Below are 15,124 nucleotides of genomic sequence, written 5' to 3' on the forward strand. Positions count from 1 at the left end.
GTTTTTGATTGCTTGATGAATAAAGGGGATTTGAACCCAATAAAACAGTACCGAGAGCTATCACATGTACTATTAGAGCTTTAGTGCATTCCTTATGCTCTGGGCGAAGTGGGTTGAAAAGTTAGCGTTTTAATCATTCCCTTAGCTCTCCCAATAAACCTTTGAAATTACGATATCAAGGCATAATGGCAACATCCATACCCGTGTGATTTGACCCCCAATCTCTCCTTTACTAACCTCCCTTTAAGGGCGGATCCAGCCAAAATGTTACGGGGAGGGGGGGGGGGGGGGCTAATTGAGTTTCTTCCGTCAACGCAACGGAAAACAATATAAAAAAGCATCGTTTTTTCTGCTGAAGGGAGGGCTTCAGACGTCCCCTTTGCCCCCCCCCCTGGATCTGCCCTTGCACTCCCCCCGACACACACACCCCTTAGAATTCTAATCCACCTCTACGGGGTTATATATTGTGTATTTTCTAGAGATGCACACACGTTCTGATTCACACTAAGAATTCTTAGAGGTTTTTTTGTAAATGTATTTTTATTTGATTGTGTGGATGTAAACTGACTTCTACCTCCGAGTATTATCTATTTCTTTAAGGACATTAATCAAGTCCTCGCGTTTTCGTAATTTGTGGGTATGTACAATTATTTGACACGGGAAATTTTACATTTGTGGTAAAATTGCAAGGGGTACGTGCGTCTCGTAATTACGTAACATTTTGACCAACTCACTGACATGTATCAGGGGAAAATTACTTATTTTAGTCTTTAATTTTAATTATTAATTTTCCCCTGCATGTATCATATGAGTGCAAACAATTAATCCGTGAAACACTAATTACTAAATAGTACAAAAGAGTGCTAATTAAACAATAGAAAACAATAGAATTTGCAAGAAATTGTGCTATTTAGTATTACTAAAGTTTCACGGTTATATTGTTTGCACTCTATATCGTGGTAATTAAGAGGACATGCCACTCTAAACCATCGGAAATTTGTTAAAGTTCTATGGAAGACAGTTTCAACATTGAGTCTCTTTGATAACACAAATGTTGCAAATATGTAAGCATAAGTAGGGTCATCATATTTATGTAACAATGTCTAAAAACTGAACAAAAGAAAAGTGTGCAAGGGAGTCTGGTATAGTGGAGGTATGACTCCATCGCAAACGTCTCGGAGGGTATAGCGTAATACCCTCCGATGTACAAACATTTGTAAAGTTGTCAATTTTTAACTTAAGTTTTCTCGGCCGATATAACACCTGGTGGTAGGGTAACTAAAGTAAAGGTGCTCTTTCCAGTGCTGGTAGTGGTTTTTCACTTAGTTTACTACTAGTAATTTTACTTCGATTTTAAGGCCGCCATTTTGGCATAGGAGGGTGAGCTAAGCCCTCCCTCGCCCCAATTAAAAAAACGCACCGTTGGCCTTAACTTTCGTTTTTGGCCCAGTTTCATCGCATCATTAGTCAAGCTTACTTGTGATAAAAATAAGAATATCAAAGAAAAAAAAAAGAATCTCAAGCAAAATATAAAAAGAAATTGGAAACTTTTAAAAGTGTTATGCTTAATCCACGAAAAAAATATTTGTCTTGAAAGGAATGGTACCAAATATTCCTCTGATGCTCATTAAGCCATAAATTATTTCACTTAGCCCAACACTAAGAATTTATTTGGATAAATATTAATCTATATTTAATATTAATCTTTAACCTTGGGATCGAGGTTTCGAGTTGCGCCTGCGCGTTGCGACACCATAAATAGAAAGCCTGAATATTTTTTTGGTGTTTTTCAAACATGGCTGCCTGATGCAGTGCAAAAGATTGCTTGGATTATTCACTTGTTACGCTTTGCTATCTACTCTTCCACTCAGAACACTAACTTAACTACTAACCAAACTACTATTGACGAGGCTCCTTGAATTTTCTCCCTCGTAAGAGGCGAAATGGAAGTAGAGGAGCCTTCGGAAAAGGTTGAAACTGCGAATGCACGCGGAGAGTGTGAACCAAAGACCATCAACGAAACACCGAAACAAGGTAAAAAAAAAACAAAAAACAAGAGAGAACCAATTCTTTGACGTACACGATATAAATTAAAATTGTTTTTGAAACTGCGGGGTGTGTTTTTAAGTTAGAAAATAAGGCGAAAGATAAGTTGACTGCTTTGTTAAATGTCACTTCCTAAAATAGCCATTGAGTTCGTCCTCTTTATACATTTTTCTGCAAGTATCTCTTCATTCATTCTCTATATTTAATTCTAAAGTTATTAAAAATGGAGACCAAGAAGAAGAGGAGAAAGAAGAAAACAGCAAAGCAGAACCAAAGAGGACACGTGTAAAATATTCGTACTCTTTGGTTAGTACTTTCACTAAATTTTTGTTCTTTGAATAATGAGGTTATACAATTGCACTTTCCTCAAGTTTTATCTGTAGGTCGAATATATAAATAATATTCATCCACTTAAGTATTTATTAGAGCGTCTAGGATTTTAATTTCCTGTAATTCTAATATGAAAAATATTTTGTTTTTTAATTTTTAGGAAGATTTGAATGGATTGAAAGATTCCCCAGCTTCTCAAGCCTGGCCTGCGTTTATTGAAGAAGATTGTATAAAGTAAGTTCCTACATTATCATTTTTCATTTAGAGAAAATAATATAGATTTCTTGCTTCATAAACTTATTAAGCTAAATTTTGAAATTTAGTATTCCAAGTTAGTCAAGTTTGAATAATTGTCAAGTTATTGTTGTTCTCATTTTTCATTTTTCCTTTTATTCTTTCTTTCAGAAATGGTGTTTGGGACCCAGAGCTATGGCACCATACCCCAGCCAGTGCAAAGCGCTGTGCATCTCCTGTGGATGATATCAAGCGTCAAATCATGTAATTTACTAAGTTTTAATCAAATAGAGAGAATAAGAGAAAAGTTTTAATCATGTGATAGACAATGGGTAGAATAATATGTGACCACTTTTTTTCACAAAATATTTTGTAAAGACTTGCCTTTCCCAAAACTAAAGATTTTTAAAAAAATTTGTTAACTGGGCTCTTTCTTCCTCCTTCCTTCCTTTCTTTCTTTCTTTCTCTCTCTTTCTTTCTTTCTTCATCTTTTTCTTTTTCTTTGGCTCATTGTTTCTTCATTTCTTTGTTTGTTTGATTGTTTGTTTCTTTGTTTCTTTCCTTTTTCCTTTATTCTTTCTCTCTTTAATTCTTTTATTATTTCTCTATCCTTATTCCTTTCTTTCTGTTTTTTCCTTTTTTCCTGAATCCAGTTTCTTTGCATAAGGCAAACACAATTATTGGTTTATTTTTACTCTTCTGAGACAAGAATGTTTATATGCCAAACTCATTTTGTTAAATATGACCACATTTTCTTTCACATAAACAGAAAGGAAGATGGCATTGTTCTCAGCCCACAGCGTCAGAGCTTTGGACAAGGTTGCCATGTCCCACAGAGTGCTCCAGAAAGGGGCTTGCAGCAGGAAAGGACTAAAAACATGCTGAGTAGAACTCTTGAGAGAGATCCCAGAGATGGTAGAAATAGGCTGACTGGTCGTGTTGGGAGAGGATCAAGATCTATGGATTATAGAGTTAACCCAAGAGAAAGACCGACTAGGGTAAGAATGAAAATGTATTTTAATTCTTTACTTGGGCTGTAATCATAAATATCATAAGTGAGCAAGGTCCAATAACAGTTTTCCTCTAAGGTCTCTAAGATGAGATGCTTTTGAGCAAACTATTAAGCTTGATTGTTATGCTATTGATCAATAGAATGGTGACCTTAGACAAACCAGTCCATGGGAGAGAGACAGAAATGACAAGGATTATAAAAGAACCAAGGAAGAAGATGGTTACAGTTACAAGAAAGGTGAGCTGAGTATCTCTACTAGTATATGGGACCACAGATATTCAAATTGTTTTTTTTTTTGTGCATTAAGCACCCGGCAACATTCCATTGGTATACTAGCTGTGGTCATAATGAATTTTTCCGTGGTTATTAATGTGGGTAATGTGAGGAGGTCTCATTCACTAGTAACCTTTTTGGAACACTATGCCAAGCCAACCTCATTGGTGGCGCTGAGGGTGGCCACTGCCAGGGTTTGTTACACCCTCAGTGGTTCTTTTATGTCCCCAAATTAGAGTCGGGACCACCATTTAACGTGGTAATCCAAGCCACCAAGGATTCAAAGTCCCCAATGTACAGAGCCAAGGTTTTTATGCCTTAGGAATATTACCCCTCAGTCAGGGCTTGGACCACTGACCTCTGAAGTGAAAATCAGAAGTGCTAACCACTGCACCACCAAGCCCTCCATTCCAAATTTATTGAAATCTAAATAATCCATGTTTGGGATTTTTTAAAAGAGTAACAAAATTATTGTAAACCTTAAGAAACCCCTAAGAGTAAAACTAGGAGGAAGACTACGCAAACTCTGATCACATGATGCAGAATGTTTAGGAATGAACCTCTTTAGCTTGGGCATAATGTTTACCCAGACCACACATTATTCCCTTGAGAATAAGATTCTTAGGAGTAGTATCCATATTCATGTGTCTTCTCATGTGCAACCATTACCACTCTTTTCACTGCTACTCGAGACAACAGTCACAACAGGGAAACATGGCAATACACTCTTTTCACTGCTACTCGAGACAACAGTCGCAACAGGGAAATATGGCAATTAACACTCTTTTCACTGCTACTCGATACAACATTCGCAACAGGGAAACGGGGCAATACACTGCCGCCAATCAGAGAATATAAAGGTACAGACCAATTTCTCTGTCGCAACTGTTGTCTTGATCAGCGTGTAGCAATGAAAAGAGTGGTAAACAAAGAAATGATACTCTAGGGAATGACACATGGTCTGAAATGGGCAAAACATAATGCCCAAAATAAAGAGGTCTTTCATCACTTCTTGATTCTCCCTTCTATTTTAATAATGCATCATGAGAAAATAACAATATAATATTATGAGATGAGATGAGGTTGCTGATAATATTATGGTAAGTAGGGAAAGGGTAAAAACATTTGTTGTAAATGAAACAATAATCATCGGTTTACCTGTTTAGGTAAAAAGAGATACGAAAATATAGAACCTGAACCAGAGTGGATGACATATGGACCAACAAGCCAACTAGAGACCATTGAACTTGGTGGATTTGACAGGGAAGAGATGTTTGGAAAAAGAAGTACGTATAATCTTATTTTTTTTCCATTTCAATAATGATATATTGTAATATATGGCAGATTTTACACTCAATATCTTCACTAGTAAGGATATGGAAAATATATCACTGAGGTCCCGGATGTTAAGTCTTTATGAAAAATATGAGTAGCATAATTTCCCAGTAAAACACTAATGTCTATATGATAAATATGATTACGCACAATATGTGCAGAAATATCAGAAATATCTATATAGTAATATTAACAGTGGGTAGCCATGATATAGTGCATTATACAGATGTGTCTCTTAACTGATTGATGTAGCCACACAACTTAATTTGTTATTATCCTATCATTGCCCTTTTTCCTCCAGAAAAAATAGACTTCTAAATTCCAATTAGAATTTCAGTGGATAAAAAGCCACTCTGTGGAATCGCAGTACTATACATTTAATTCATTTATTATAATCATTTTTTAAACCAATTTTTTCGTTATAGAAGGTAAGACCGGGTCATTCACTGGAAGTGATGATGCACCAAAAGCAAACAAGAAGGAAAAGGTGGAAAATAAAAATAAAAAGAACAAAGAGACCTTGGATGACCAAGAGGAAGGAAAAGATGAGAAGGATTTTGATATCAACCAGTTTTTCGTATCAGATGCCTTCTCACAGTTCTCTGATGTGGTGAGTTAGAGTTCAAACACTATTAGCCATTCTGAGGTTAAGTAAAAAACTGAATCAAGTTGGCATTGCAGTTAACTTTGGAACTGTCGTAAGGGAAGATAAGACAGACCCTCAGCCTTAAAGTATTAATAGTACATTTTTCCTTTTTTAGCTTGAGAAAAGTAACAGCAATGCAAGTCGTTTCTGTCAGTTTTTTGGTGTTGATGAAAGAAAAGATGGAAGCAGAAGATCTTCAGCAGCTGAGGAGTTACTGGAATATTCAGGTACATTTCTTCTTGTATCTAGACATTTCCATCTTTAAGAATACAAATAAACCTTTAAAGACTTAGTGTTTGTAATGTTGTAAGTTGTGCTTTACCATTTAGTATTTGTGAATATTTAGACACTGAAACAAGGCTAAGTAAGTCTGAGTAAAGGAGCCTGTAACCAAGGAATACCGTTATGATTTGGAACTTGGGATAGGTCTATTACCTTTACCTTTTTTAACTTTGCCTTTTGTTGTTTAACAGACCTTATTTGAGGTGTGACAATGTTTTCCCGATTGGACGTGAGAAACCTCTAGGAGAATGAACAGCTATTGTTTTAAAACTTGTCAGGATATCATTGTCATTCCTTTCTTATCCTTTGGGATGCTCATTAATTTTTTTCGAAGAATAAATCAAAACAAAATGAATCCTCTGGAGGTTTGTCATGCTGAATTGGGAAAACATTGTCACACACTAATAAGGCCTATTAAGTGGTTGATCTTAATCTTGATTGATTACAGGCTTGTCAAGTGCAAGTCCTAGTACACCACGAACACCATCACCCAACCAGGGATTTATGTTTACTCCCATCAAACCAGTGGATGCCAGCACTGAACCAGAAAATCTTGCAGAAATGCTTGAAAAGACCAAGATCGACATGAAGCCATTGCTGGAGACTGTAATGTCATCTGGGAAGACTGACAAGGAGAGAGTGAAGGGGCAGATTCGATTGGAGGATATTGAGAAAACAGTTGAGAATGACAAGCAAGGTGAAGAGCCTGTCAAGAAAGAAGATTCTCAGAAAAAGGATAATGATGGTCAAGATATGTCTGCATTCTTCAAGCTTGTAGAGACCATGGCAACTTCAGGAAACTTGCCTGAGAAACCACAGCCAGTGGTCAGTCAAACATTTCTCTTTTTTAGGGGGAACTCAGATTCAAATGTTATTAGCCCTTCTGAGGTTTAGTGGAAACAATTTGGGGACACCATTTGTCTTTGTTTTGAAGGTTTTAGCTTTTTGAATTGAGTCACATTTGCTTTGGTTTTCAGTCTGTTTTTTAAGAGAATGGAAAAAATGGCATCCCTTAACATCTCCATGATTCATCAAGTGTCCTATGCATTCCCACTTTTCCATGTAAACTCAGAAAGGCCAATAACTTGATACCAATATAGCTTCCTGTGAGATTTTGTACTCAGTTTCTGGACTCAATATTATTTGTTTAGAGTGTTTGTTTGGTCCACCTCAATTTTAGGGTTTTCTCTGGGTTCTCAAGTATTCCTCCCTCAGTTAAACCTAACAAGCTAAATTCCAACTTGATTTGGAGCTAGTCATCACCTGACTTGTTGTACATAAGTCCAAAGGGTTCAATTTCAGGGTTCAATAAAATTGAAATTTGGTGTCTGTACCTTGAATCTATGTATGTCACATTCCAAATTGGCTCTTTGAAAAGCTCGAATACATTCCAAGGTGCTGTGTCTAACTGATAAACACAAGCTATACAAGTTTGTAGCAGCTTGTTGAAATTTGAATTTATTTTCAATTTCATTAACGGAAAATCTTAAAGGACCAAAAATCCAATGATGAACTTGATTAATGCAGTCTTAGGGGGACATGCTTCATTTCCTTTGAATAAAGGTTTTAAATTAATATATGGTCCTTTTTTCTTTCAAAGATCCCTGGACTACCAAGTCGTCTTCTTCCAAGGCCTCCTTCTCCAAAAACGAATCGGCCATCTCGTACTCCATCACCTCAACAGAAGTTCCGAACATCTCCATCACCCACAGAAATACTGCAGCACATGATGCAGGGTCATCAGATCCCTTCACCTTCAGCTATACCATCACCTCCTCAGGTGGTACCACAACTGGATAGACCGTATTCACCCTATGGAACCCCTGTGCACAGGTCTCTTGGTGAGTAAAACCGCTCATGAATTCCAAATGTTTGACCACTTTTAGAGTATTTGTAAGAAATGCCACCAACTGTGGTAAATGAGTACACAATGCAAAACTATTATCAAGTAAACTTCTCTGACGATACAGCGGCCATCTTGGATCACAAGACATAATGGGGTGTCCAGGGGCAAATAAAGCTTTGTTACAGTAACAATGTTGATTGAAACAGCTCACCACAAGAAAATACAAGAAAAGATAAATTAAGATGGCCTTCACCTTTACGCATAAAAGAAAGACAAACACACGAAACTCTATATATTTTCTATCATCTTTGTTTTGTTTTGTCCCCTGATAAGATGGCTGATGCATCATTGAAGCAGTCCATTGGTTGTTTTGTGAAAACACAAGTAATAGGAATAAATAAGAATGGGAATTTAACAATGGTTCCACAGAGTGGCTCTACTTCCATTGAATTCCAATTGCTATTTAGAAGTCAATTTTTGAGAAGGGAGGAAAACTGGCAAACTTGGAGAAAAACCTTGAAGCACAGGAGAGAGCCAGCAAGCAACTCTGCTTATATATGACAAATACAAACCCAGGTCCTCCCGGTGAGAGGCAGTTGCTAACACATCCTGAAGTCCTCTCACTCCTAAAGAAACTACAAAAGAATCATAATTTTTCCTTTGAAATTAATGTCTTAGATATTCTTGCTATATTCCTGAGCTTGTGAGACAAATAGTAGAAATTAACAGGAGTTGGAACCATAAATCCACCACACACTTTTAACTAATAATAAGGAGGAAATAATATCCTAAAAAAATAGGGTTTTATTAAATATTGATAAATAACTTATAATATTATTTGTAATTTGTTTTTAGAAATGCTGCGAAGGTCCCCTTCACCACTCAGCTCCATGTACAACCAACCAAAAAGCTACTCACCTCTCTTGACGCCAGATGCCTTTATGATGTCATCAGTAATGCACCCATATCCACCAATGAGAGGCAGCCCTTCACGCCAGTACATTGATAAACCACACTTTGAATTACCCAATGAACAGCCAGAAAAGCCATCTTACAGGATTCCAAGGCCTATGCCCAATCCTAATAATGCTGGATCAGTTAAAACAACACAAAAGAGTCAAACATCTGCATTGAAAGACTTGGCTTTCATGCCGACTTCAGTGCTACAGAAAATTAAGAAGGATCAAATGACACCCAAATCTAAAACAGACACTGATGAGTCTAAGAAAGATAAGATAGAAAATGGTGTCAAAGATTCCAGTAGAAATGTAGCTGCAGACAAAAACACGAAACAATCTGTACTGCCGTCATCTTCAAGAGTACCAGAGCAATACCCACCAGGAAAAGAAGAAATAAAGAGCATGTTCCAACCTTTTAGCCATGAGGCAACACTATTGAAACCAACGGCTTTCAAGCCATACTCAGGGATGTCGCCAGGTTCTGTCTCACCCTTGAGATCAGGTATCCATTCAGAACCTCATTCACCTGTTGCATCAAGAACATCAGCATCGCCAAGTCAGAACAGGCTACCTATGACAAGCTTGGCACCAGTAACTCCTCAGCGACCACCCCATGCTGAGCACCACCTAATATCTAATCAACAGTTACATTTCCATCATTTGAGGAATGGCCCCACATCCAGGGCAGATGAATTTCAGGGGAATGAGAGAGCAATTAAAAGTGTTATGCAAGAGAAACGATCTCTAGGGAATATTCCAGTGAAGGTTCCAGATGAAATTTTCCATTTGAGAATGCAAAAAGAGAAGAGTGATCGTCATGCAAGGCAAGATCATGAACAACAACGGCAACTGCAACAAGCCATACAACAGCATCAACAACAGCAACAGAAGCAATCTCTAGGGAACATTGATAGGGGTATTGCAAACAGCCATGAAGCAAATGTTCCAGATGAGCTTTTCCATTTGAGAATGCAAAAAGAAATTAGTGATCGTCATGCAAGGCAAGATCATGAACAACAACGGCAGCTTCAACAAGCCATACAACAGCATCAGCAACAGCAACAGAAGCAATCTCTAGGGAACGTTGATAGGGGTATTGCAAACAGCCATGAAGGAAAGGTTCCAGATGAGCTTTTCCATTTGAGAATGCAAAAAGAAATGAGTGATCGAAGGCAAGATCATGAACAACAACGGCAACTGCAACAAGCCATACAACAGCATCAGCAACAACAGCAGCAGCAACTCAGGAGAGAGATTCACAACCTCAACCAAATGTACAGGAACAGACCAACACCTCCTCATATGATGGGTGGACGGGTCTCGCCATCAACGCTACGATCACCTGGACTACCCCGTACCCCTTACAACACCCCACTACAAAACATGCACCCACAGGGGAAACAGGGGGTCCACCCAGCTATGATGCGATCACCTGTACCTTCTCCTTACCTAAGGATGATGCCTCCTAGGAACCCTAGTATGCCCATGCCGTCACAAGCTGCTGTCATGCAGATGATGCAGCAGCATCCTTCCATGATGTATGGACCAGGCCATACTCCAATGCCTGGCCACCATGGTTATGGACCAATGAATCCTCCCATGGTGCCTCCAGCATCAAATTATCCAGTTCCAAGACACCCAGGCTTGATGCACCATCAAGGAAAAGGTTTGTTGCTTGATTGTTTATAAAGCTGCCATTTTGTTGTCACAAAGGGGGGGCTCTTGCCCCCTTGGCCCCTCTTGCCTTTGCTGCTGTAGGCATTAGGTGCTTTTAAATATTATGACTAAGATTTACTATTAATACCATCTCATTACCTTCAGTTCCTAGTAATATGCCACAGCATCAAGATCCTAACCCTAGAGTATCACCAAGTGACAATGTACTGGCCAAATGGTTTAGTGAAGACATCCTGAGAAGCACTCAGGGAAAGACCCCAAGTGTGCATGACAAGAAAGTCATGTCAGTTGAAGACCTAGAACGTCAACAGGCAATGTTCGCAGCTATGACCTAATAGGAATTACTGCCTAATCTTGCATACTGTATATAGTAAGTAGACTTCCCAATGAAGAATGTATACTCTAGCAGGTCATGTGATCACTACTGCTTTATTGGATGGAAAATGTTAACATACTAAAAACTAAAGCTGACTGCACTGTTTCTATTTCTAAATTATTTCTTACGTATAGTGTTATGATATCTTTCTTACATTTCATTTTGGTGGTGATCCTGTGATCTGCATTTAACCATACTTGAGATTCCTCATTCCTCAAGGGATTTTGCACAGTCACGTTCTATCACCCATGTTGGAGGACACAACAGCAACACATTTAGAAAAGAATTAGTACTCTCTTTTTTATTCTATTATCCAACATGACTGGCAGCCAGTGATTGTGCAAAACTCTGTTTTTTTCTCATTTGAAGCAAAACCAGGAATCTTCCTTTCATAAAAAACAACCATAAACTTAACCTGCATGGCATTATGGGTATTGGCAAAATTTTGTTGACGTCAGTAAATTTGCCCCCATGATGCTAAGCGTGAGTTTGTCTCTCGTCTTACTTTGAACCCTCAAAGACTGAATTCTTTCTGCCTTACCTCATGCAGGCCCTGTAGGTTGTGACATCCATATGTATATATATACTCATGGTTGACAGAAATTGATCATAGTTTAAACAAAATCTGTAAAAAGAACAAAATGTACAAAAAAGAAAGTCTATGTATGTCGTTTGTAAATCTGTTCGTTTGTTTCCAGCTTATGCTCTATACCCTAGGGTGGGGGGGGGGGGGGTGGTTGGGTTGGATTTTTTGAACTTTTTCCAATTAAAAATTTTTTTAGATTATTAGCTATTCTGAAGTTGATAAAAATCGTGGTCGAGTGCACAAAATGGATGCCATTTTGAAAATTTGTGGTGTAAATAAAACAGTCGCTGTTCATTAACTGATATGCCAATTTTCCTTATCCTCTGAATGCCTAATATACTCTGTTTACTGCAATTATCATAAACATACAAACTCTGATTCTGCGAGCTGCACGATGAAATTTAGTTTTTTGCTGCCATCAATCAAACCTAATCAGTCGGTGCCTTTCATTTTTTTTGACTGGCGGAGACAGAGTTCGCGTGTAAATTGCAGTAAGTTACATATATATTGGCATACAAATCTAGTATATAAAGATTTATATAAAAACATTTCATGTCCAATAACACATCCCTGTAATGTTGGTTTTCATAGCTACCGTGTTGGTTGGAGTTAAAAAAATAATTTGTTATATATCAACCAACATGGCTGCCATAGCTATTAATTCATTCCCTTGTGAATGATTACAATATGTCCTGTACCCTCCCCCCCCCCCCCCCCCCACAAGGGTCTTACTTCTTACTTACGTATTGTGCATGTTATTCATGATTACTAACCTAATATAACTAATCACCAACTTGACTGACAAGTTTATAGTTTATCATACGTTTATAGATGTTTTTAAGAGTGAAGTTTTGCCGCCAGAGGTAGAATTAAGTAAGCAGATATTGGCCAGCAGGTTGTGTGATTCTTTGCGCCATATTGGACTTGTTGTGAGTCGCTTGCACCATTATAGACAAAGAAACAAAGAATAAAGATTCAAGTAAAAGAAGAATATGGAAATTTTGTCACCCAGACTTTGAAACATCTCGAGATTTTCAAATATGGCGGAAAGAGATCACGTGGCCTGTAGTGCCTATTTACAGTTTCGTATAAATTTCAACTTAACTTTTTGATGATATTGGAATCGTGTGTGTGTGTGTGATGTTCGTGTTGTGTGACATGTTGTGGATAGACCTACCTCTGTATGAAACAATCATTGTAGTTTGTTACAAACATGACTATTAATTTATGAAAACAAATAAACATTCTTTCATCTTTTGAGTAACCTGCTGTGATTTGCGTAAATCCGCAGAGCCCGCGTTCTTCATTGTCAGTTTTGTTCCTGGTTCATTAAGATTAGAAGGGATGAAGTCTCCGCAGAGGGATTCATACCAAAAAAACAAATAACAAGCATATTTTCTGTGTGAACCGCTTTGGTAAAACTTTTTGATGGAAACGCAATTTGCTTTTGCGTCGTGTTGGAAGAATTTTCTTATTAGTTGCGTGTGTTTGTTTGTTAGGTAATGTGAACTCGAATATCTTTTTCTCCCCTTGACAAGATGGAATCTCAAGAAGCCTTGTGTTCTGTTATGTCCATCGGCCGCCTGGTGGCTAACAGATTTCTCAAGTATACATTAAATATCACGAAAAATAACCACGCTCAGCTATCTGGGATACTTGTCTGATGTACTGATAATGCGCACTCGAGGTCGAAGCGCGCAAAGAATTGTACGCATGAACAGTTTTTGTTTCCACATTAAACAGCTTTTTAAATGCCGTCCTATGCCGCCCTAGATCGGTCTTTTAAAAGTTGGTGCGCCGTCTTGAATGGTAACCGTGCCTGGGCATCGAAGGGAGAACGGCGGTAACCTTGCAATGATAAAGACATGAATAATGTTTAGGTCTCCATCACGGAACCGGAAAATTGTGAAAAAAGCGCTTCCTTTCTGAACCAATAAAAACCCAACCGAAGTACATCCGTCCAATTAATCGGACTTGGTCAACTCGGAAGTCAATATCTTGACATCAACCAGGGTATCGTGCTTTCTCCACCACGTAGTGGTCAAAGAAGGTAAGTCGGTGTCAAAAGCAGAGAGAAAGGTTGAGAGAAAAGGCGCGCTTGTGGTATCTGATGACTAAGCACGAACATCGTCCTGGATTTAACAGAAGTCATTATAAGTATTACCTGGACTGATAAGGAAAAAGGCGCAGAATACACAACAGAGATAGGCCATGATGCTGCACGCGTTCGACTATATTGGTCGGTATTTTCTTCTGTACGTAATAGCTTGGTTTTTTCCCATGTTGAAAATGAAATCATATTTTTACCCAACTTATTGTTTTTATTTCTATGTCTTTGAAAGAAAAACTGCTTTGCGTGCAGTTCGAAAACGGAACAATAACGAATAAATGTCAAAAGTTAGTGAGAAGTTTACTTTTTAAGTGCGAAATAATCAGCTTTTGAATCGAAGCATAACAATCCACCACTTCATTTTCGCACGTATAAAAACAAGAGCGCAACACTTCAAGATATTTGCAAGTAATCCAGACCCATGATGCTTCAAATTGAAATACCAAGTTTATTCCAGAAGAAATAAAGCCTTTCGTAAAAGTATTGACGGAAAGGAGAAATTTCCGGGTTACGTTTTCGTACATGGGGAAGAACGTGACGCGCTCTATCAACAAATGTCAATTGAAATGCAAATTCGATAATTGCACGCAATCGTGACGTTTCCGGCGCTGGCGCACGAATAAAGACATGCTAAAATAACATTTGTGTACATTAAGAAAGTGGGCCAAGAATGAACGGAACCCGCTGCTTTTGATAACCTTCTTTCAAGAATTTCCGTGACAAAATTTGCCCTGTTTAAGTGGCGCAGAGGATCATAGTGTAAACCTCTAGAAAAACTAGCATGTATTACTTTTCTGATTTTCTTTAAGTTAAAGTCGGGAGTTTCCATCACCTCACTTTTATTTCTGTTTTCAAGATCAATAAACGACTTTCATAACTCAGTCTTTTCAGATAGAGAAAATGAAGCCTTTTTACCAGAAACTATTAATGCTATCCGAGAAAATACTTCACGAAAACTATTTCCAGAAAAGTTTGTAGAATTTGACTGCATACCAAAGAAGTTATGAAAGAACGAAAATAGAGAGTTTTGTACGTATTTATCATTGGAAGCCTTGGTGGCCTCGTTTTGGTGCATTTTCAAAACTTCAAATGCTCACATCTTGTAAAGGATTTATCAATTTAAGTAGAAACTCACACGCCTTATCTAAATCAACAAGATCAATGATTTAAAAGGGTTTTCACTCCAAAAACATTGATTTTTAATGTTTATGCAAATTAGCACTACACGTAACAGGACCACAGGGTTGAAAGTCTCACGTAAAAACTGATACCCTTCCCCCTCCCCCCCCCCCCTTCCCCCACCCAAAGTAAATTTTCGTCAAAGGGGAAGGGAAAGTCAGTCGCATTTACTCTCTTCAAACTTTGATGAAACAAAGCTTCTATAAAGAAAAGCAATCAGGAAGTTATTTCTT

At 37.9% G+C, this 15,124-nt stretch overlaps 1 protein-coding gene across 2 annotated transcripts; it reads left to right on the forward strand.

Annotated features, from left to right (window-relative positions):
- Window positions 1-1,772: 1,772 nt before the first annotated feature.
- Window positions 1,773-11,682, forward strand: LOC116287877 (uncharacterized). 2 transcript variants are annotated; one of them, XM_089025594.1, is made up of 13 exons: window positions 1,773-2,034; window positions 2,261-2,352; window positions 2,537-2,610; window positions 2,782-2,874; window positions 3,380-3,608; window positions 3,763-3,859; window positions 5,062-5,181; window positions 5,656-5,840; window positions 5,992-6,103; window positions 6,607-6,983; window positions 7,759-7,999; window positions 8,860-10,629; window positions 10,785-11,682. In XM_089025594.1, exons 1-13 carry the CDS (start codon window positions 1,944-1,946, stop codon window positions 10,973-10,975), a joined length of 3,672 nt encoding a protein of 1,223 aa, XP_088881720.1. In that variant the 5' UTR covers window positions 1,773-1,943; the 3' UTR covers window positions 10,976-11,682. The 2 variants fall into 2 exon arrangements, with proteins under 2 accessions (XP_088881720.1, XP_088881721.1); XM_089025595.1 differs by having other exon boundaries at window positions 5,659-5,840.
- The last annotated feature ends 3,442 nt before the right edge of the window (window positions 11,683-15,124 follow it).

This window comes from Actinia tenebrosa, unplaced genomic scaffold (assembly GCF_029948245.1).
Source record: "Actinia tenebrosa isolate PJP-AT-01 unplaced genomic scaffold, QUT_ActTen_1.0 PGA_scaffold0__85_contigs__length_37466705, whole genome shotgun sequence".
Lineage (NCBI taxonomy): Eukaryota > Metazoa > Cnidaria > Anthozoa > Actiniaria > Actiniidae > Actinia > Actinia tenebrosa.

Excerpts from the sequence above, each read along its gene's own strand:
- LOC116287877 (XM_089025594.1), top strand. The coding sequence starts at position 1,944 with ATGGAAGTAGAGGAGCCTTCGGAAAAGGTTGAAACTGCGAATGCACGC. Across the intron at positions 3,609-3,762 it reads CAAGAGAAAGACCGACTAGG|AATGGTGACCTTAGACAAAC; the intron begins GTAAGAATGAAA and ends ATTGATCAATAG. Across the intron at positions 6,104-6,606 it reads GGAGTTACTGGAATATTCAG|GCTTGTCAAGTGCAAGTCCT; the intron begins GTACATTTCTTC and ends GATTGATTACAG.